The 22,845-nt window shown below is 33.0% G+C and overlaps 2 protein-coding genes and 1 long non-coding RNA gene across 8 annotated transcripts; 2 read left to right on the top strand and 1 right to left on the bottom strand.

Moving 5' to 3' along the window:
• Positions 1–637: 637 nt before the first annotated feature.
• On the top strand, positions 638–7,316 carry LOC142540912 (mitochondrial pyruvate carrier 1-like). 6 transcript variants are annotated; one of them, XM_075647376.1, is made up of 7 exons: positions 760–775; positions 2,902–2,928; positions 5,685–5,818; positions 6,318–6,430; positions 6,509–6,563; positions 6,641–6,769; positions 6,993–7,316. In XM_075647376.1, the coding sequence occupies exons 4-7, from the start codon at positions 6,338–6,340 to the stop codon at positions 7,157–7,159; spliced, it is 444 nt and encodes a 147-aa protein (XP_075503491.1). In that variant the 5' UTR covers positions 760–775; positions 2,902–2,928; positions 5,685–5,818; positions 6,318–6,337; the 3' UTR covers positions 7,160–7,316. The 6 variants fall into 6 exon arrangements, with proteins under 6 accessions (XP_075503488.1, XP_075503494.1, XP_075503492.1 ...); XM_075647373.1 differs by lacking the exons at positions 2,902–2,928; positions 5,685–5,818 and having other exon boundaries at positions 638–775; XM_075647379.1 differs by lacking the exons at positions 2,902–2,928; positions 5,685–5,818 and having other exon boundaries at positions 638–775; positions 6,641–6,776; positions 6,993–7,188.
• Positions 7,317–8,499: 1,183 nt separating this feature from the next.
• LOC142540911 (uncharacterized) lies at positions 8,500–14,294 on the bottom strand. Its single transcript, XR_012819183.1, has 3 exons — positions 14,059–14,294; positions 13,181–13,262; positions 8,500–8,693 (listed from the first exon to the last, which is right to left on the bottom strand). It is a non-coding gene; the product is annotated as an uncharacterized LOC142540911 (long non-coding RNA).
• Positions 14,295–16,547: 2,253 nt separating this feature from the next.
• LOC142540915 (transcription factor GTE8-like) lies at positions 16,548–22,429 on the top strand. Its single transcript, XM_075647383.1, is given in 11 exon segments — positions 16,548–18,569; positions 18,692–18,724; positions 18,833–18,955; positions 20,572–20,645; positions 20,803–20,851; positions 20,935–21,009; positions 21,088–21,114; positions 21,117–21,202; positions 21,291–21,357; positions 21,487–21,617; positions 21,707–22,429. Coding segments are annotated over 11 exon segments (2,307 nt in total). The 5' UTR covers positions 16,548–17,218; the 3' UTR covers positions 21,998–22,429.
• Positions 22,430–22,845: the final 416 nt, after the last annotated feature.

Raw genomic sequence — 22,845 nt, 5'->3', positions numbered from 1 at the left:
ACTTAAATCAATTGAGAAGAAATAACAATAAAAGGCATAAAATTCAAATAGCCAGATTTTCTAGTCACAACTAAAGCAAATCATCAAATAATTAAAAAATGACATTTGAACAATATAGTTAAACTCGGATCATAAATTCAAGATAATATATCACACATAAAAAGACATGACTCGTGAAAAACACACTCAAACTAGAAGTATAAACTCATATATAATTTTCATATTTCAACCATTTCACATGAAAAATCGTCCAAGTATATTCGATTTTGGAGTTGTGGCTTTAGAAATTAAGAAAAAAACAAGTATGAAACTTACACTGCTGAGCTTGACTTTGACCTTAAATTGCATTTTTTGACGCCAAAAGAGAATACGTTGGATGGGCCGATGGAATTGCTTGAGGAAGCACGCAATTATTTGAGTCAATGGATGGGGGATTTATATTCATTTAGTTGGTTTTATAATATTGTGATTATTAAAATATTACGTTAATAATATGTTTAGAGTTTTATTGATTAAATATGAAATAAAGTAGTAAGATTTTAATAAATATTATAATAATTATTACATTGATAAATAATCAATGTTAGAAATAAGTCAGATCAGATTAGTTTATTAATTACATTGTCAACCCAACCATAACGGACCTCAATCTTCAAGAGGAAGCGACTAATTTTCCTAGTACTGTTGTTTTCAGATCTTAAAGCATTTACAACTTGTCAAGGCGTCCCGCCAACAATCAATTTACGCTCACAGAACTGAGAAAGACCCGGTAAAGGTACGGCCTTTGGCACCTTAATCTCGCATATCAGGTGACAGATGCAGTGTATGTACTGTGTATCTACTTATCTTGGTGATCGTATGGTTTGATTAGAGGTATATTACGGAGATGGGTCTTAAATAATCTCTGCAATTTAGTTTAGATTGTAGGTTTTTGTGTGTTATATGTCATGGATATGGTGGGTCAACCAAGATTTGTATATGACACTGAAATGTGTAACACAGCTGGTGGGCATGGTTTGCGATCGGGGAGACCGTCGTGGAGGTTACCGTTCCAATTCTCATGATATTTCGCGGAACGGTCACGGCGTGGATATTTTTTAAAAATTAATATAAATTGAAAATTTTGGAAAAATATTTAAAAATATGTAAATCAAAATAAATATCATTTAAATAGATTATTTGATTAAAACTATATAGTAGATATGTTTTTTAAATTTTATTCACGTCTTATTGAATCACAAAACATATCTTTGTTATATATCGAAATTTTCACAATCTTCTCAAAATTGAAATATACTATTAAGTAAGTTTTGAGTTAGTAATCAATTAAACTTTTGAAAAAATTTCAATTGGAGGTACATATGTTAACCCAAATTGGAATCAAATTTCTTAAAGCTTACTTAGAGTTACATATTTTTTAACATCAACTAAAATACATTAATTAAAATCAATATTTTACAATCAATTTAATTATTTTATTATTACACATTCTGATGAAAATTTCCAATATAAATAGCTAAATCTCTTCTTTCTTTGATGGATGGAGCGGGAGATTCACAATTAAATATTCTTTACAGCAAGCTTTGCAATTGTTTGTTTGTGTATTCAAGTATTCCAGAATACTTTGCTCCTATATTCCTTTTTTTTTTCTTTTTACCGTTCTGTTCCGTGCTGTTTCGTCGATCCATGACGTTTCACCGATAACACGATGTTTTCTATCTACGTAACAACGCCCCAAAGCATCAACGTTCACACCCCAGAACTTCGTCAAGGTGGGCCTCGTTCTCGTTTCGGAACGGTCGTTCCGATACCTTTTCAGCAAACCATGATCACTGTCAGCACATAATTCTGAATAAAGTTTCCAATAAACGATGTTTTTCATCACACAGTTGATGATTAAAAGACCTGTAGTAAAAACACATAGACAACCTTCCGATCGGTGGATTCAGGCGAGCCTTGCTGAAGATGGTACGTCTATTTAGCACTTTCACGTTCCGACTGTTACCGTTTCGTTCCACCATTAAAGCGCCGCTATAACGTCAAAGAACAGCGCTACAAAGCAATCACCGATTTTCCATGGAATTTTGGAACGTCGGTGATCGTTCCCGTTCTGGAATGCACGTTCCGGCCGCGCCGCGGCAGTCCCGGCGAACCATGCTGATGGGGGTGTAGAGCTATACAATGTTTAACTGATGGCTTTTGAAAATTATTTTTTTGGCTTTTAGTTGAGGTGATAGCTGCTTCCACCCATGCATGGGATTTTTCGGAAAAATTAATTTGAGGTTGTGAGAGGTGAGACTGAGACATAGATGATGAACTACGATCCATTTATTATTTTCACTGGGGTTGTGAGAGGTGTGACATAGACATACAAGAATTGATTGTGAGCGTCTTTGCTTCGATGGAAGCATATTTAACTGGGTGACGAAAATAGGTTTGGCTAAGTTATATATATATATATATATATATATATATATATATATATATATATAATGATTTTGGGATTAATTCCATAATTAATTGCTTTTAAGATTCTGAACAATGATATAGTTTTTAAATTTTATTTGCGTTACTAAATGATTTTTTATCTGGTTGTTAAGGTTTCAGTGATTATACGTGAGAAGTAAAAAGAATTACAATGTTCATCCCACCTAAAATTCTAGGAATTCGTTTGAGTGTTAAAATATGTCCGTAATAGGATCAACTGATCCATTTTAAGTTTTGTTTTGTTTTTTTTTTTATAGGATCAGAAATGAATGTATTGTTGGCAGGAAGAGTTGGAGGCAGCTAATATAAGTTTCTTTCGACTTCGATAATATTATCTTTAGATAACCGTCAACTGATCATGTATTTTGCACTAGTTCAGTATTTAAATGTTCAAGTCGCCTGTGCTATTCGTAGGTTGTCGAGATTAACTACATCAAGGTTGTTTTTACATCTTGATTCTGGAGCAGATATTGTTGAGACATCGTATTCTCGCACCCAAGACGCAGTGGAAGTTTAAAAATTTTTGTTATTGGGTGTCGTGTGTTTAGTAACATTCATGGGGTGTTTAGAGTCATACCTTCGCGTTTATTACGCTGGACAACAAAATATTCTGGTTTGAGGCGGATATAGCCCTTATTTTAATTCCCTACAAACGTTCTTCCTTTGATAGTCTAATTAGGTCCACGATCAGAGACTTTTTTCCTCGTTTGGTTTGCACTAGAAAATCCAAACGATTTATGCGTTGAGACTGTAGCCTTCGAATTTCCAAAATCCGGAGATGGTGCAGCGGCGTCGGCGCGGCGGAGGAAGGACACAAGGTGGCCGAAAATTTCTTCATAAGAAACTCATGGTAGCCGAGACTTTCAAGGAGAAAATTGGAGAGGATTTTTGAATAAATCTTATTTATTCTTAATCCATAATTAGCCAAATAATTATTTATCTTAATCAATAATTTAAGCAAATCAAATTTGCTTAGTTTGGGCAAAATTTTATTCCCAAATTTTGGTGATGGCCGTGAGTTTGCTTGGGGGATTGGAGAGAATTTACTTTTTGTTTTGTGTGCAAAATTAGGTTAATAATTATGAGTCCTAGTAGTATATATATAGATTGAGACTCATAATCTAATTAGGAGTTCCTCTCCACAAGTACTCTAATAATTTCATTATATTTAAACTCCCATATAATTAATATATAATGTATTTGTTGACCTTTAATAATACATTATATAATAATATCATATACACATATTTTATATCACCATATAAAATATATACATAATATGTATATTACATTAAATAATCATTATTTAATTTAGAAACTAACTCGGTGGTTAATTTAATTCTAGACTCCTCTAGAATATTTATGAGAATTTGTGCATGTTAGTAGTCACCACTACTAGCACAATCATTTGATTAGTAAATTTCAAATTTTAAAAAAAAATGATTCTGAACTCATTATAACCCCGATTGACGATCCGAAAGCGCCGATGTACCAAGAATACAAATCTTGTTCATATAATGAAAATTGAAATTTTCGAAGATCAAAATTTTCATTTACTATATTGGGCAAGCCGGTAGTTTTAATGAACTCCTTCACAAAACAGGCAGTTCCACTCGCCTTCTTATTTAGCAATCATGTTAACTTCCATCTCTTCCATCCTATGGAATCAGCTCATAAGCTCCTTTATAAACTTCATGTTTGATCTTCATCAAACTATAGTCGTCAAATTCCAACTCGTTGAAATTTGACTATCTCAATGGGAACACATAATCCAATACTTGTGTGCATCTCAATGGTTCAAGGATACAGCTAGCCGTGGGTTCACATCTCCATGTGATTCAGAATAACGTTTATTTTTATTCGGGTTTACCCTAGTTAACCCCATTCTTTTCATCAACTCTTTGATCAAGAATGTCAGAACTCATTTCTGATTGCACTCATCAGATCATGGTACGGTAAGAACGTCTAGTAGCATGGCCCCATGATCCCCCTAGGTATCACTGATAATGCCTGCAAGAACCTTTAGTCATGGTTAGCGTACAGTACGGTCACTTCAACATATATATCTCGATCGAATCTGCAACTATTGGTATATCGAGATTTGCAAATGAATTCGATAACGATGCGATTTATCTCTGAGTACTAACAGTGGCATGATATGTGCAACTAGGAAAACATCTTTCCCTAAAGCACACTTCTTGCTCTGGCCAGAGACTCCTTGCACTATTAACTCATCAGATCACATAGGATATCTTCACCCGTATGCGAACGATGAATCCCCGACCACAATACATTTGCTCATACATATTTCCAAACTACACCCAACATCGCCACCTGATGACCCTCAATGGAGTCGGTAAATGGATCAAAGTGCATGCTAATACGTATAGCCCCTACCTTGTCCCGGGTCAAAGGACTAATGGTGTGCAACCATAACTGTGGACTATTCCATTCGATAAGTGAGAACCACTTGGATAGTCCGAGAGAGGGTTGTTCAGTGTATCATCATATGATCACATGCCCTTGCCAATGAAACATGATGTTTACATCACAGATGCTAGTCTCGAGCTCGAGTGACCTTTATCCCTGTTTTAGGAGGCTGATTCGACTAAGAACCTGTTTAGAATATACGGTACACTTCTTAATGAGTTTCATGATCTTACGTTGTGACGCAGACCTCATGGTACCTTTTGTATATTCAAAGACTTTATCTATGCAGCTTGCATGAGTATACATATAAAGTATAATGTCATAAACGTATGAAATCGTAAAATATTATTAAATTAAAGATTGTTTTACATTAGAGTCAATAAAACCGGAGTCATATGTTGGCTTACCGGACACCTACTCTAAAATATATATGTTTGTCTGCATTTGTTTATCAATCTTGGTATCTTTTCTGATTTTAAGTTACTGGTGGTGTTCAACATTGTTGATTCATTCCTTGACGTATTCCTCTCTACATAATCTAGGCCCTATTTAGGGATGTTACCGGTCCAGTTGGACTAGTTCTTAACTGGTCACTGCCGGTTCCAATTTTGAGATGGAAGGAACAAATTCGATCTGGGTCCTACCAGATTGTACTGGCTCTAGTTTGCTGGACTGACTAAATAAACAATCTAAATCAGATCATTTTCAAACTGAGTCAAACCATAGTTCTGATTATAAAATATGAACGCTGGAGTGGGAGAATGAAGATCAATAATTTGTCACATGAAAGTCCTTTTTAAAGAGCAAACACCACTGGAGGCGGTGCATGAAATTTCTACCGGTACTTTGAATTGTTGTGAGACCATCTTCTTTTGTTGGGTCAGATCAACCCGCTCTTTTTGTAAGCATCCATATATATTTTCATTACAATGTGTTTGTTTCATTTATATATCTTTGAATGCAACTATTGCCCATGTTAACCACATAACGATCCAAATATAATTTTTGGGCAATTTTAAAATTTTGAATAGTCCATTGGCATAAACCATAGTTATTCGTATGGTTGTAAGCGCTTGTCGTACAATTTACAATACTTGATTCTTGTGAGTTCCAAGCTTTTGCAATTATTGGGATGTCGACTATTGGTATTAACCCCTGTTGCCATGGGTGGCTGTCTATATGACATAATGAATCGTACTGTTGCCAGCAGCTTTTATTTATTTATTTATTCTTTATTCATTATACCACCTTTTATTTTTAGCATTATGGCTAGTGCTTGGTTTGCAGTATAGGGTCCTTTTGCGTTTCTCAACATACAAACTACCAAATTTGCCTATCTCTACTCCTGCTATGTCTTTTGGTTTTATGAATAAACTTTAAAAGGTTTTTGTCTTATGCAGGTTTGTCTTAATACTTAGCTATGGCTTCCTTCAAAGCATTTTTAAACAGTCCTGTTGGTCCCAAAACAACTCACTTTTGGGGTCCTGTAGCTAATTGGGGATTTGTCCTTGCTGTATGCTTCTTTTACCGAGCTTCAAAATATATAATATGTTGAACTTTTGTCTGAAATATTGACAAACTGGTTTCTCAGGGGCTGGTAGACATGAAGAAACCTCCAGAAATGATATCTGGCAACATGACTGGAGGTTTGAAGTGAAATTTCATAAACTGATTATTCTCTAAAATTTCGATTATATCCAACTTTTTTGCTTTTATGATACAGCAATGTGTATAACTTCGGCTTTGTTCATGAGATTTGCATGGATGGTACAGCCTCGCAACTATCTCTTAGTTGCCTGCCATGCTTCAAATGAGTCAGTTCAACTCTATCAACTACCCCGTTGGGCTAAAGGTCAGGGGTACGTAAGTTCCCTGAGTTTACAACTTGGCAAATCTTATTCTTCTTAGCCCTCTGGAACATCACGTGTATATCTCCGGACCCACCCGGTTTTATTTTTATTTTCTTCCTGCCAATTCGTTGTTACTTTTTTCCTTTGCTCAAGTTTCATCGTTTATGCGCTAATGGTGAAACTCTTGCAGAAGAAATGTAATCAATTTTCTCACATTCATCTTAGGTACTTGGGAGAAGAGAAGAAAGAAGCAGTTTCATCTACGTGAATGGTTGCTCTGCATTTCTGTTTATTTCTTTGGAATGATGAAAACGAACACCCGTACCCTGTCATTAAAATCACTTAACAGAACTGCACCAGTAGGCGCACCGAACAGCTATAGATCATCTTAGTCTCTGTCGAAAAAATTTACATTTGCTGTTCAGAACCAGAACCAGTGGAGCTAAATGTTTGTTGTCAATTTTCTCTTTTCCCACTTTTGGTTTTGGTAGTATGCTTGCCTATTCAATTTTTCTCACCCTTTTGATTTTCGGTCTAGTTTCTATATTCTTTATCTCGCTCGAACACAACGAGGTATTTTTAATACTAGCTGACTGACACCCGTGTTATATGTGCATAATTATCATATTTTTGACCATAAAAATCAAATTCAAATAATTACCCATGTATGTCATTAGCTAAAATAGATGCATGTGACTGATGAAACTAAGCTTAAATAAGTTGTAGTAATATTGAATCGAGAAAGACAGAGATGTCGATCAGGCTGTCAAACGGGCCGGCTCGCAAATCCGGTGAGTTGAAAAAATCTCAACCCGTTATTTTTTTTAGGAGTAGGTCTGTTGTGAGACGGTCTCACGAATCTTTATCTGTGAGACAGGTATCGGTCTCACAAAATATGACCTGTGAGACCGTCTCACATAAGTTTTTGCTTTTTTTAATGAATAAATAAATAATGCGAAAACAACGTTGATATTGATTTTGAACAAAAATATGTGCAATATATGTTACACAGTAACAAATAATCAATGTCATTATCAAATAAATCATATTCAATCACCGATTATATTTGGAATAAAAAATAATGTACCCAAATAATATGAATAACATAAAAGAAACTTAGTTACAAAATAAAAATGTAAGACATTAAAAACATATCAAATACTAATTTTCAATTATCTAAATAGATAATCTAAATGTAAGTATGTATTTAACAATCCAAAAGGAAATAGTGGAAATTAGAAAATCTATTTTTTAAAAACTGGCTGGACCCGCCATGACCCACTACTCAAATGAACAGATTTGACCTGTATCCAAACGTGTTACTAAAATAATAATTCAATGTGTCAATTTTTTTATTGCGTGGCGGGTTAGCCTGACGATATTTATATTAATGAATTTCACGATAAATAAATTTTGTTTTTTTAATGAGTGTGGCCTTTCGTATATTATGTAGTGAAATAATATTAAATAATTTTATTATTTTACGAGATTTTTTACCAACTTAAATATAATTAGAGCAGATTTAGGGACAAACTAAATTATAAAATTTTGAGTGTGGGCTTTCGTATATTATGTAGTGAAATAATATTAAATAATTTTATTATTTTATGAGATTTTTTACGAACTTAAATATAATTAGAGCAGATTTTGGGACAAACTAAAGTAAAATCTCTCTGTCAATCTTTGTTTACAAATTCGGCATGAAATATAATTTGGGAATTGATACTTGACAGTCACCAAATATATATTTAACTCCCTCCACAACAAAATTTACATTTTTATCCTTTGTTATTTACATAAATATATAAATTTATTTCTCTTCAACCAAATACATCTGCCCAAATAATTGTCTCCTCCCCTTGACCAAATCCACCGTCCCTTACCCCAAGCAAATTCATATGCTCGATCTATCATCCTCCCTTTTGGCTTCAAAAAAAGTGATTCAAGGTCAAGGTCAGTAGTGTAAGTCAATTGTTTTCCTTCTGTTTTAGTAAATTTGAAAGTCAAGTTTAAATATATATGAAATTCAATTTATAGAAAAATGTTATTATGATTTTTTCCACCTTTATTGTTTTTATATGTGAATAATGTATATGAGATTGTTGTTGTTCAACCTACATACTTATTTTAGAAGTCTTGAGAGATTTGTATTCAATCTATGTATTTTCATGAATACGAGTCTATTGTTGGTCACATGTAATGCATTTTATGTGTTTGATGATTTGTTTTAGTTGTGACAAGCAAATCAGCCGATCTGTGTTTCATTGTTATCAGTTTGTTTCGAGTAAGTACTTATTTTGACCTACAAAGTACCTAATTTGAATTTTCAGATACTTAATTTTTGTCAAAATATGTATATGAAAATACTGGATTTTTGAGTAGTCACCAAAAATTCAATTGCGGTTGGTAGTACCACTTTTATTGATTATGAGTTTGTTTTGATACTAAGTTAATTTGAATGATTTTTTTGTCTTTTTTTATGCTTCTCAATTAATTTATTTTCTTCACGATTTTTTTTTTTTGTGATTTTACTTATCTTTTGTCAAACAATTTTGAAAATAATTGATGAAATATTATGATGATTTTGCAAGTAAACAATTTCTAAAATCAGTACCGAAATATTTGGATGATTTTGTTGAAATATAATGTGAATAATTTGAGTTTATGCTTCAACAATGACTGATCACACATGGGCGATATGAGGTTCTCCCCTTGAAGTTAGGAACTTTAAGCAATTCTATTGATTCTTGGATTCATTGCATAGGCGTTGTTAGCCAAACATTAAAGATGCTGCAGAATTCAGGATTTTTCATCAAAACTATGTCATTGCTAATAGAAGATATTTTATTTGCATGAAAATGATAGTAATAAGATCTTAGTTGTTTGCAACAAAGAGAATGGTAAGTGGAAAATTTATGCCTCAAAACATAAATCAGACAATTCATTTGCCATAAAAAAGTGCAACCGAAGCCATAATTTTGGAGATGACAATTTGCGGACTAGAGGTCAACCTAAAGTCGATTCATCATGGGTAGCTAACATTGTGAATAAGAAGTTAAGGGAGAACCATCATATCGCCAATGATGAAGAGCATTCAACGAGATTATGGAGTAAACTTGAGTATTATAAAGTTTGGGCGGGCAAAGAGATGGCAATGCATGATATTCATGGACCTGATAAGAGGTCGTATGATAAATTGTGATTGTATTCTCATGCTGTTAAAGAAACAAATCTCATGATTTTTGTTGAATGTGAAACTGATCCGGTGACAAACAAATTTAGACGATTATTCATATATTTTCACGCATGTCTTGTTGGTTATATTAGTGGTTGTCGGATATTAATATTTTTGGATGGAACTCACATTAAGAACAAGTACAAAAGATATTTATTAGTCGCTATGGTTAAGGATGCCAACGATGATATTTTTACAATTGTGTATGCAATTATGGATGCAGAAAACGATTCTAATTGGAAATGATTTTGCCACAAGTTAAAACATGTCTTGGAATCCTAATACATCATGTTATTTATTTTCAAAATTCCAAATCAATATCTTAGTTTTTGTTTTAATTTCTTGCATGCATAAGCAGTTGCTAAACTAAGGAAGTAATACTTAAAGTCGTTGAAAAAGACTTGCAAGATGTGGTAGCATTACATAATTAATTTTTGGTTTTCATTCAACAAGACCACTTTGTTGGTATCAAACTCTGATGCTTGAGTAAGAGTTAAAAACTTCATGTCGTCCAACAAACATTGGATTTTGTTTGTGTAACTTTAATTCGTAGATGCATTTGAAGTGATTTATGCATTAATCATTAAACTGTTGATTTATTGTGATTTCTTACAATTACAAATAAACCCTCACAATTTTTTACCAAGAATGGTTTGAAAAATTATCCATTTTTAAGCTGTCAGTACTTAATTTCCCTAAAATGATAACCAAATTTTGTTTTTAACTAATATTATAATTTTAAATCTCGATTTTTTGCATTCACCACAAATTCGGTTACTTTTTGGCGTTTCCATAGAAGAAGCATTTAAATGACTTATTTTTGTCATTTAATTTTTTAAAAAATACAAGTTCCCATCATGAAAACCTTCGAAGTATCTAATTTGAGTTTTCAAATACTTGATTTGGTATATTAGATACTCAAAATATGTAATAAAATATCGGATCTTCGAGTGGGCACAATAAAGTCACCAAGTGTTGGAGTTTCCATGAAAAATGCATTTGGATGACTTATTCATGTCGTTTTATTTTTTTTTTTAAAAAAAAAACAAATTCTCAACTAGTCATTGAATTTTTTTTAAGTACTTAGTTTTACCTACGAAAAACCTAATTTGAGTTTTCAAATACTGGATTTGGTCTCTTAGATACTCAGAATATATAATAAAATACTGAATATTCGAGTGGAGATAGTAAATTCATCAAGTGTTGACGTTTCCATTGAAGATGCATTTGGATGACTTATTCATGTTAGTTCAAATTTTTTAAAAAAAAACAAGTTCCCAACTAATCATTAAATTTTTTTAAGTACTTAGTTTTACCTACAAAGTACGTAATTTGAGTTTCCAAAGACTTGATTTGGTCTCTAAGTACTCAGGATATATAATAAAATACCAGATTTTGAGTTGGCACACTACATTCACCAAGTGTTAGAATCTCCACGTAAGATACATTTGGATGTCATATTCATATCATTTAATTTTTTTAAAAGAAAACAAGTTCTCAACTAATCATGTTATTTTTTTAAGTACTTAATTTTACGTACGAAATACCTAATTTGAGTTTCCAAATACTTGATTAGGTCTCTTGGATACTCAGAATAAATAATAAAATACTTGATCTTCGAGTGAGCACAGTAAATTCATCAAGTGTTAGTGTTTTCCATGGAAAATGTATTTGGAAGACTTATTCATGTTAGTTAAATTTTTTAAAAACAAAAAACAAATTCAAAACTAATAATGGATTTTTTTAATAATTTAGTTTTACCTACCAAGCATCTAGTTTGAGTTTTCGAAAACTTGTTTTGGTCTCTAAGACACTCATATTAATTATGGATATTAATGAAACAAGATGATACTTAATTTAATATTGTACATATTAGTATTCTTTCATAATACATATTGTGTTGGAACATTTTAGTTATGGTGATTGGAAAAAGAAACCTTACCAAACTGAATTCTAGAGGTAAACTGAACTCAGAAATCTAACTGGTTACAAACCTAACTGATAAATCTAGTGTGAAGGATACCATTAGCTAAACTGATTTTGGGTCGACTGATATAGATACACCGATAGTCTATCAAATAGAATAAAATCTTTTCACTTTCTGGTAAATTAGTCCTGATCAATGATTAAGGAACAAAGTCAACTGATAAAGCTTTCCTTGTTTATCGATCCTTATTTACCGATCAGTGATTAAGGTTCAGAGTTACAGTTAGAATTCTGCATATATCAGAAAGGACGATGACCTGGCAAGCAAGAACGTCCATATTCATGAACGGATATATTTGGAGCATGTTGTCATTGCCAATTGTAGTTATAAATAGATCAATTGACTTGAATCAAAAGCACTCCCGACCTTCAATCATACGAAGAAAACCAATAATCTCTTTATAAAGCTTTCACAGCCCAACTTAAAAATCAGCACACCCCGATAAGTTTTCAATATTATTTGTAATTGGAAGTAAGAAGTCTTATTTCTCAAAATTCTTTAGATCAAAGTTTTTACTAAGAGTTTCAGTCAGAAAGTGTTTTAACGCATGCTGAAGTGGGTGATTTCAAACTGCTTGTAAGTACCAAAATCTTTTAGTGCAAACTTTTCGCGAGAAAGATGAGGTAACATAGGAGTGTTGAAATCTCCAAACATCCTGAAACATTGTTCACATTCAGATTACTTTTTCTTTTATTTTACTCAACATTCTTCACCCATTTCTGTTGAGTCATTTGTTCAACAATTTTCAGTAAGTCTACTTCTGTACAGGTCAACCGATTAACTTGCTAAAAAACTCCACTGATAAAAATCAAATTTCAATGTTGCTAACTTAACGAAGTATATTTTTGGTTAAAGGTATTCAAATCCCTCTAAATTTTGGCTTTGATCATAACAATTCCTTCATTTGTAATGGCGATGAAGGTAGTTAGAACCCAATTTTAAATCGATGTTAACCGGTTGACCAACACTAGGCAAACCTATAACAATCGAGAAATCCCTATTAGTGAAGATACCACGGTATTGCTTCCAAAACAAAAGTTGTACGTCTCTACTTCAAAGTGTTCAAGCATTGCATAGACTCTTGAGGTGTTATACAAAACTTTTGGATCTTCAACCAAAGCGCAAGAGGTGAAGACTCTATCCTCTTTAATTGTAGTTCACTCAACAGATAAAAATTTTGTTGGAGAATACCTTGAGTAACCTTCTTTTACAATCAGTCCAACATCTCCATTATTATCATTCCTTGTTTTTTTTAGTCTCTGTCATTTCTAATCTACGAAGAAAAATATCAATTATTTTAACAAATATTTACAAAAAATAAGTTAATAGAAAACACAATGTAACATATTAATCTACATAATACATTCAAAATCATAATATATTCAAAATCATCATACATGTTAGACAGTGAAATAATTTGGTAATTGTACAACTATATAATAAAATCCATGGAACTCATGTTACAGTACAAGATAGCCACAATAATTTTATTCATCGGATTCTTCAGCATTCAGTAAAACCAAAAACTTCATCTTAGAAATCCCACATGAATGTCTTACAAAATCAGACAATTAATTAGAAAAAGAATATAGACATAAGTTGGCTTCACAAATAAAGTTAAAAAGTTTAAACTCTCCACAACTCCCATGTGTATGTTACTATCCAACTATTAACATATAATAATGATAAAAAAAAAAGTTACTTTTCAACTTGAGCCTCAAATAATCATATTATTTAGATTTGGAAACCCAACTAAGATTTAAAAAAAAAACATAATATGAATTTATGCAGTAAATCCTGTAGCTATGGAGACTCAAATTCTCAAACACAAACTCACACATAATATGAATTTCCACGAGCTACTCATTAAGAACTTAATGTGGCCTAAGTTATCTTCATTGGTATTCATTTCAACCGGAAAGGAATTCAACATGAAAATGTTGCGCTACAATGTATTCACACAAAGTTAACCCTAAATTGTTAATAAGCATATTTACCTTGTTCGAGCTTCTTTGTGCAATCGGTGTTTGTCTGAAAAAATTTTCTAGCATAAATTCAAGCCTCTTTACCTTTGTTTGCAGTCCTCTGGAATTCTTCCACCTCCGAAGGGGCAGCAAATGGTCGGGGGTGAGGGTGCCGATGGTTTTGTTGGGGGCGAGCAAATTGTTTTGGTCAGAGGGAGAACCAAAACGGATAGGAGAGGGAGAAAATGATTAGTCGGGAGGGGAGGAGAAAAAGTGAGGGTTTCCAATGGAGAGGGAGAAAATGGTTAGCCGGGAAAGGAGGAGAGGAACCGAAGAAGAAACAATTGATTATTTTGAATTTTAAAAAACTATTAATTGTAATGACAAAAACTTGTGAGACGGTCTTGTGCGACGAATCTCTTATTTGGGTTATTCATGAAAAAATATTACTTTTTAAACTAAGAATATTATTTTTTATTGTGAATATCGGTAGGGTTGACCCGTCTCACAGATAAAGATTCGTGAGATCGTCTCACAAGAGATCTACTCAATTATAAAAGGGTAATAAGATAAAGAGTAGGTCTCTTGTGAGACGGTCTCACGAATTTTATCTGTGAGACGAGTCAATCCTACCAATATTCACAATAAAAAGTAATACTCTTAGCATAAAAAGTAATACTTTTTCATAGATGATCCAAATAAGATATCTGTCTCACAAAATACGACCCATGAGACCGTCTCACACAAGTTTTTGCCTAAAATAAAAATGGCTCATGGAAAGAGTTATAATTAAAATAGAGCTTTGTCATGTGTTAATTCACAAAAAATAGTAGATAGATCAAACTAAATGTAAGAGTGTATTAATTTTACATTTTTCATTACTTTCATAAAGTTTAAAGGTTTAGACGTATTCAATCTAAACTTTTATATATTATATAAAAATTTAGTGATATTCTATATAAACTTTTATAGAGTTTAAAAAATCATGTGATATTTAAACTTGACTTTTAAACATTCTATAGGTATTCAAAATACCAATAAATTTTTAACGATTTCATGGAATTCTATTATGTACAAGAATTAAAGCCTGAGGTACCACTATAAAATAACAAAAAATATCTTTGGTTCAACTTAAAGATTTAGATGTAAATTTAGTTGAGAAATCTCTCAAACTCACATATTTACTTTCATTTTATTAAAAATAATATCTATACAAACAATAAAATTTTCATTATTTTCTCTCTTATATATTTTCCGTTTATTTGGACTTTTGAAAACATATTTTTTTATCGCTAATAATAATTTAAAATTAAAATTATTAATATCATTCATTTTATTTTTTGAGTTTCACTCACAAAACCTTGTAAAATTTTAAATTATTTATTAAAAAAAATTATACTATTTTAATGACTTATAAATTGAAAATAATAATTATTTTTATTAGTAAAATTTAATTTTTTTTATTAATTTCTATATAGCATGTTTAATTATTTTTTTATAATTTTAGTTAATCTATATTTAATTTTGATTGAAACTCAAAATTCGTGACATAATTATGAATATTTTTTTTACTAATTTGAATAAATATATATATGTGTGTGATTGATATATAATTTTAAAAGATTATCAACACATATATAATAATAACTATAATAAATTAAATATATTAAAATTTTATAAAGTTACACTAATTACAAATATTTTAACATACTTATTATTCATACAAATAATTGTCTTATTTATTTATTTTTTGTTTGAAATATTATAAAAACAAAATTGATATATTTTATATTGAAATTTATTTAAAATGAATGAAATTATTTTAATTTTGATTATTTATTAATATTGAAATTATTGTTATGTATTTTAAAAATATTAATTAATTAAATAAATATGTTGAATTGATTTTAATAATTGAAATTTAATTGCAATAAATTTGTACTTATTTATTTATTGTCTTTCGCAAATTAAATTAATAAGTAAAAAATATTATTTGAAAAATAAAAATATTTAAAATAAATAAAAGTTATTGACGTTCAAGTGTTAGTAAAAAACACAATCATAAAATAAAAAATACATAGAATGCTATAATTTTTTTATAAAGATTAATAAAAGTTATGCAAAATAAATCTACAAAGTTATGTGAAATAAATATATGTGAGATTATGTAAAAATGAGTGAAAATCTATGGCTCAAAAATCAATTATTTAAAAAAGTCTAACAAATTTTTGAAACGAATATATCGTGATCTAAGAGTAGGTCTCTTATGAGACGGTCTCACGGATCTTTATCTGTGAGACGGGTCAACCCTACCGATATTCACAATAAAATGTAATACTCTTAGCATAAAAAGTGATACTTTCTTGGATGACCAAAACAAGAAATATATCTCACAAAATACGATTTGTGAGATAATCTCACACAAATTTTTCTCATTTTTAAAACATATGCGTGTGTATTTTTCTCAAATATATCAAACATTTAGATAGGAATCATTAGACGCAATCAACACTATCCGTTGGATTCAGCCGCAATCAGATCAACGGCCAGCTTTAATGCAACATCGGCTTTAATGTTGTGGCGATCCACCGAAGCCTGAGCACATCACAGATCTCAACTCCAAAATCGTAAGCACTCTCCCTCCTCCCTCCTCTCTATAGAAATTGTTTTGTATCTATAGATTTCGTAAATTCTAGGTCAATTTTTTTTGTGTATTTTTTTTTTGTTTTTGGTTTCGTGTATTTGTTTCACGCGAAATCTGTCGGACCCACCAAGCACTTTTCACGTACACTGTTTCAGCCCCGACTGTGTTGTTTGATCTCTATTCCCCCCCAGCTTTTGCGATTAGGTTCGTGGGTTTACCTTTCTAGGGCTTCGTTGTGATGTTTTGTGTCCGGGGGTTGAACTAAGATAGTTGGATTTAGGGCTTGGTCGCGACGTGTGTGTTTTTTCGATCTGATTAATCTTTTGCCGTTTATCTTGCATTTGGGCAGGATTTCGAGTAATCTTTGGGGATATGAAATTAATCCGTGTAAGATGATTGGAAAAGGAAAACCTTTTCAAGTTTTGCGTTTTGAATTTGAAAATATAATTTTACTTTGTGGAGTCCTAAAGGTTGGTCTCTCATTGGCACCGAGTCGGATATAGTTTGAATTCTTTTTGGAAGCTTAGTTTTTTGTTTGTTTTGTTTTGTTTTTTTTTTGGCTCTGAGGAGAAATTGTGAATTAAGAAGAGCCGATGTTTGCGGTATTTGGGGTTGAAATTTATGGCACCTACTATTCCAGTAGATTACACTGGGCTGAGGGAATCAAAGAAGTGTCCAAAGAATCTGTCAGCTGACATGAATGGGAATAGATGGAAATTTTCCAAAGGTTATTCCTCCAGGTCTGTGTCGGATTATCGGCAAGCAGTGGAGGCAATGGCTGAATCAGAAGGGTTTGGTAGCTCAGGCCAGGTTGCTGGGGAGTTCACTGCCTTAGACGACTCTTCTGCTCCAAAACGAAAATGCATTAGCTTGAATGTGGATACTTGTGATATGTCTGGTCTGCAGATGCAGGTGTTGTCGGTGTCTAAGATGTCAAGTTCGGAAAGGAAGGATTTGGAGGTGAAGTTAAAAACTGATCTGAAAAAAGTTAGGATGCTTCAGATGAAAATAGGTTCGTATGGAATAGGTGCCATGGTGTATGAACCCAAAACTGATAACTATATTTATCAACGTGGGTCAGTTAGAACCGCTGTGGAGGGAAAAAAACCATTGTCTATGACTATGAATGAAGTGGTTGTACCATCAGGGAAGAGAAAGGCCCCTTCTGGTAAAAACGGCTTTCGTGCAAAAGGTGGAGCTGTGGCATCTGGAAGAAATGAGATAACGAAGCAGTGCGTAACACAGAATACTAAATGCATTATGTTGATGAAACAGTGTGTGACATTGTTAAATAGTTTAATGTCACAAAAGCATGCATGGGTCTTCAATGAGCCAGTTGATGTTGTAAAACTGAATATACCGGATTATCGCAGTATTATCAAGCATCCTATGGATTTGGGTACAATAAAAGACAAGTTACGTGCTAATCATTATTCCAGTACAATGGAGTTTGCGGCAGATGTGAGGCTTACCTTCGAAAATGCTTTGACTTATAATTCACGCGGGACTGAAGTCCATTGTATGGCTGAGGCACTGAGTAGATTCTTTGAAATGAGGTGGAAAGCAATTGAGAAGAAAATTCCAGTGTCTGCAACTGAATCCAGGGCTTCAAAATCCCGTGTTATCATTGAACCACACGTGCCACCTTCTAAGAAGCAGAAAACCACTTTGTTAAAAAACCAGGTCAATCAGGAGATTGATAGGCCATTAATGAGTAATCTTGAGAAACAAAAACTGGGTGCAGAGTTGGAGGACTTGTTGGCAGAACTGCCTGACAAAATAATTGACTTCTTGAAAGAGAGTACAATGAATGGGAATCAAGTGATTGAGGACGAGATTGAAATTGACATTGACACTCTTAGTAATGAGAACCTATTCATGTTGAGGAAGCTTCTGGACGCTTATCTACTACAGAAACAGAAAAATCAGGCAAAAGTAGAGCCATGTGAAATCTCGAGGTGCTTATGTTCAAGTGCTTTGCATCTGAATACTTGTTTTATAATCTCATGCACTTATAATTATCTCCACAACGAACGCTTATGCTTTGTTCTTGACCATTCTTTAATGTATCATTACAGATGTGCAACCATTCAGGATTTAGCGATTTATCTGTACAGCCGTGCAAGGGTAATTTTCCTTCTGGGACAATGTTGCATTTGATTGTGGAGTGCAGCTGTCATATGTTCTTGGTATAACATCATTGTTTTTTCCTTTGCTTTCCCTAACAAATATCAGACAGTTGGCCACCTTTGTCCGGTTCTCCTGCAATGGGGATTGATAAGGATGCTGCCAGAACTGATGTCAGTAGATATAGTAATTCGAGAAGCTCCAGTAGTGAGCTAGGCTCCTCATCCAATGGTTTGTGCTTTAATGAACCCTTTATGCACTTTCTTATCTCATCAGTTTATAAGTTTTTCTATCTTGTTCAGTATCTCACGAAATTTCAATGTTTGCCCTACTATGTTTGGATGTATCATGAATGGTAGATATCATAATTTCCCTTCAGCCAGGAGATCTTTTATAGCACTGATTATTGGTGTGTCTGTAATTTGAAATTAATATCTGCGGCATTTTACCATACCTTCATGCTAGGAACTTAAATTGAGAGTTTCGAGAAGAACACACACTCTCTCTTCTATCCAATTGCTCAAAGGCATTTTTAATTTGATAAACACTGTTACATCCCTAGCATTGCAAGGGAGAATTTTGTAATGATACCAAAGGCTTGGATCATAGACTAGTAGGTGGAAGAAAGAAGTAAAACCAATTAAATATGAGAAGAATATAAAGCATAACAAGTGAAAATTTGTTGGACTTTTATTTGCTAATCATGTTGCATATTATGGGTGCCAGTATCTTTCAACTTTAATCAGCACGTGGTCTTAACCACCTTCAAGATATTTTAGACCAGATCACCAGACTCGTGAATGCTAAATTTTAACACTTCTGATTTTCCTTTAACAATGTAACGACCCTCATCATGTGTTGAGTTGTTTGATACGTGCTATTGAGGTATTCATATATTTACTTGCAACTGTCAAGTAACTTTTTATTTAGTATCTGATTGAGACATGCAATGGAAAATGATTTTGAATGGAACAACATATAAATCTATCTTATTGAAAGTTTCCCTATTTTTCTTATTAACAATGTTTTGCTTGGAGATGGTGGATATTCCCTTTGTTTCCATTCCATCGCTATCTAATTATTTAAAAGATATATGACCCTTATCATGTTGAGAAGAGTAGTTGTTTGATACATGCTATTGAGGTATTCATAGCTTACTTGCAACTGTCAAGTAACTTTTTGATTTTGTATCTGATTGAGACATGTAATGGAAAATGATTTTGAATGGAACAGCATATGAATCTATCCTATTGAAAATTTCCTGATTTTTCGTATTAACAACGTTCTGTTTGGAGATGGTGGATATTCCCTTTGTTTCCATTCTAATGCTTTCTAATTATTATTTTTCTTATTTGAAGGACCATAACATTGTTCTCATCTTAAACCATATGAAATACATTGCGGTTTTTCTTGATAACCTACAATGGGAAGAAAAATACTATGCATGTTTCGGGACGTGAATTCAAGTATGATCGAGAATGTTTGACATTCTGCGTTTATATCCTTCACCCCTGGTTCATCTAAAGCCCCAAAGTTGTTCTCAGTACGCCTTAATGTTACAATCTGTTTAATTTTTGTTATAAACATTTGCTGAATTAGTTCACAGTTTGAAAAACCATGATATGTTATGATGTTACATCGTGCAACCATGTGGTGTTACACACTAAATACTTCATAGTAATTCGATGTTTTTACTTTCTACATCAAACTTAATTGTTAGAGGTACTACTGTTCTCGGTGGAGGCAGTTTACTCGTAGTGACACATGCAATGAAAGGTAGAGAATGAAAAAATGATGTGAATCTACTATGTTTTAATCTAATATCTCTTGGTTTTCTGTTCATTCAGATACAGAATCTGAAAGTTCTGCTCCTGGTGAATTACATGTTGCCAAGGAAGTGGTTCCTTCAAGTCCTGCTAATGTTAGTTTTCAGTTACCTGTGTATGCCTATAGCTTCCTTCTCCTCCTGTTCTCCTTTTGTTTGATTGTTTCTTTTAACTGCCATTATGATGCTGTTACCTTTTGAACTTTCATTGGCCTGTAACTCGTATTTTCTTCCTTTCCATTCGTGACGCCAGGAAAATGTAGATGAGAAGGAAAATAATGTTGGCTTTCCCAACAATGGAGGTAGTCACCTTTGGGTTTTGAAGAATCTTTCAATAAGTTATGTTTTCATTCTGAGTTTAACATTTATTTTGGGTTATCTGCAGATTTTTCGGACAGGCAAACTGAGCATAACTTACTTTTAAGATCTCCCCCTACCGAGCCTAAATGTTTGCAAGAGGGTAAGCAATGAAAAACCACGAGGAAATGTATGCTATTACAGTGCATCATCATCTCACCAACAAGCTGTATAATTTTAGGGGAGAGTGCTCCAACAGAGAGGCAAGTCTCCCTGATAAGCTTTATCGTGCAGCTATATTGAGAAGCCGATTTGCTGACATTATTATTAAAGCCCAAGAGAATTCCATTGAAAAAGTACGCATGCAAATTTCATAGATTTGTGAAATAGGAGCCTGCTGCATTCCATGCAGTATTACTAATAGTAACAGCTAAAAAATTTCAGGGAGAGAGACCAGATCCAGAGAAGCTAAAGCTTGAGAGGGACGAGCTTGAGAGGCGTAGAAGAGAAGGTCCGAGTCAAAAAGCAATTATGTGAATGAATTTATGTGATTGAGTTGTATTCTTGCTTGGGCTTGAAATTGAAATGTTATAATTAAATTTGCTCATGAAATGGTGTTGTGGAGTTTTTATATTAGCAGAGAAAGCACGCTTGCAAGCTGAAGCTAAGGCTGCAGAATTGGCTCGAAGAAAAGCTGAAGCAGAAGCTGCTTCTGAAGCTAGAAAGAAAATAGAACATGAGAGGGAAGCTGCGCGTCAGGCTTTGCAGAAGGTAATAGTGTAGAGATTTCCTCTTGATATGAAAAAGTAAGGAACATCCACTATTCCATATTCTTTATTTAATCCTCAAGCTCTCAACAGATGGAGCAGACTGTTGAAATCAATGAGAATTGCCGGTTCATGGAAGATCTCGAAATGTTTAGGGCTGCCCCTGATGAGAACCTGCAGACCCCTGATGAGAACCTGCAGAACTTATCGGAGGAGAGCCCTGAAAATTCTGAAAACTGTCATGGTAGTTTCAAATTTCAGTCAAGTTGTAATCCATTGGAACAACTAGGATTGTACATGAAGAACGATGAAGAGGATGAAGAAGTTGAACCTCACAGCTTTGCTGATATTCCAAACGATCCAGAAGAAGGGGCGATTAATTGATCAAAATTTTCGAATTTGTCAGGGGTCACTCAAGAAGTGAATTTGAACTAAGCTCGATATATATATGAAAACCATCTTCCTTGGGTTTGATGAAAATTTGTGTTGGTATGCATATAAGGCAAATGTGTGTCCTCGTTTCTGTTTCTTTCCGTATAGGATAGAAGTTGGGGCTTATTTTTCTACATCACATGATTTGTTACAGGGTCCATCTCTCGCAATTTTTTTTCATGAGAGATCACCATTGTTGATTGGCACATCGTCTTCATGCACGATTGGTAATGTAGAGAGGGTTTATAAATTTATCAGCGAATGCAGGGCACAAAAGGTTGCTTCTGGTTCTAGGTGCGAATTTGTGGCAGTGTATGCTTATGTAGAGCATTAGAATATGCTTCTAAGTAAAATTCTTTTCAGCATCAACATATGAAAGAATCACCATACCTGTCTTTCTTTCGTAAAGAAAAATTACTTTGTAGCTCTATTATTTCAAGTCCTTAAAATTGGATGTATTAATTTCTGTTGATAGAATTTACAAATGCGATTCATGATCGTTTATATCAGAGGTGAGCAAACTGGATTGGCTTACTTTAGATAAAATTTCGAGTTAAAATATATTATATCGGTTTTGCTAAGTGGTAGACCATACATACCAAAGCGTTCATGATTAAAAACCATTGTTTTTCTTTTTTTTTAAAAAAAAAAAAAAACCAACCAAATCTATAATTTGGAATTCGGCTCCGTACGACTTCTGCTCATTTCTAATTTATATCATACCCCGTCATAGTGTCTTTGTATTCGTCGATTGCACATATATTTATGTTAAATTTTTTTGGAAGTGATCTTAACACCTT

Source organism: Primulina tabacum, chromosome 3 (genome assembly GCF_025594145.1).
Source record: "Primulina tabacum isolate GXHZ01 chromosome 3, ASM2559414v2, whole genome shotgun sequence".
Classification (NCBI taxonomy): Eukaryota; Viridiplantae; Streptophyta; class Magnoliopsida; order Lamiales; family Gesneriaceae; genus Primulina; species Primulina tabacum.
Note: the sequence above shows the minus strand (reverse complement) of the source record. Positions and strands in the feature narration are given on the sequence as shown.

Excerpts from the sequence above, each read along its gene's own strand:
- LOC142540912 (XM_075647373.1), top strand. The coding sequence starts at position 6,338 with ATGGCTTCCTTCAAAGCATTTTTAAACAGTCCTGTTGGTCCCAAAACA. Across the intron at positions 6,431-6,508 it reads ATTGGGGATTTGTCCTTGCT|GGGCTGGTAGACATGAAGAA; the intron begins GTATGCTTCTTT and ends CTGGTTTCTCAG. Across the intron at positions 6,564-6,640 it reads ATCTGGCAACATGACTGGAG|CAATGTGTATAACTTCGGCT; the intron begins GTTTGAAGTGAA and ends TTTATGATACAG.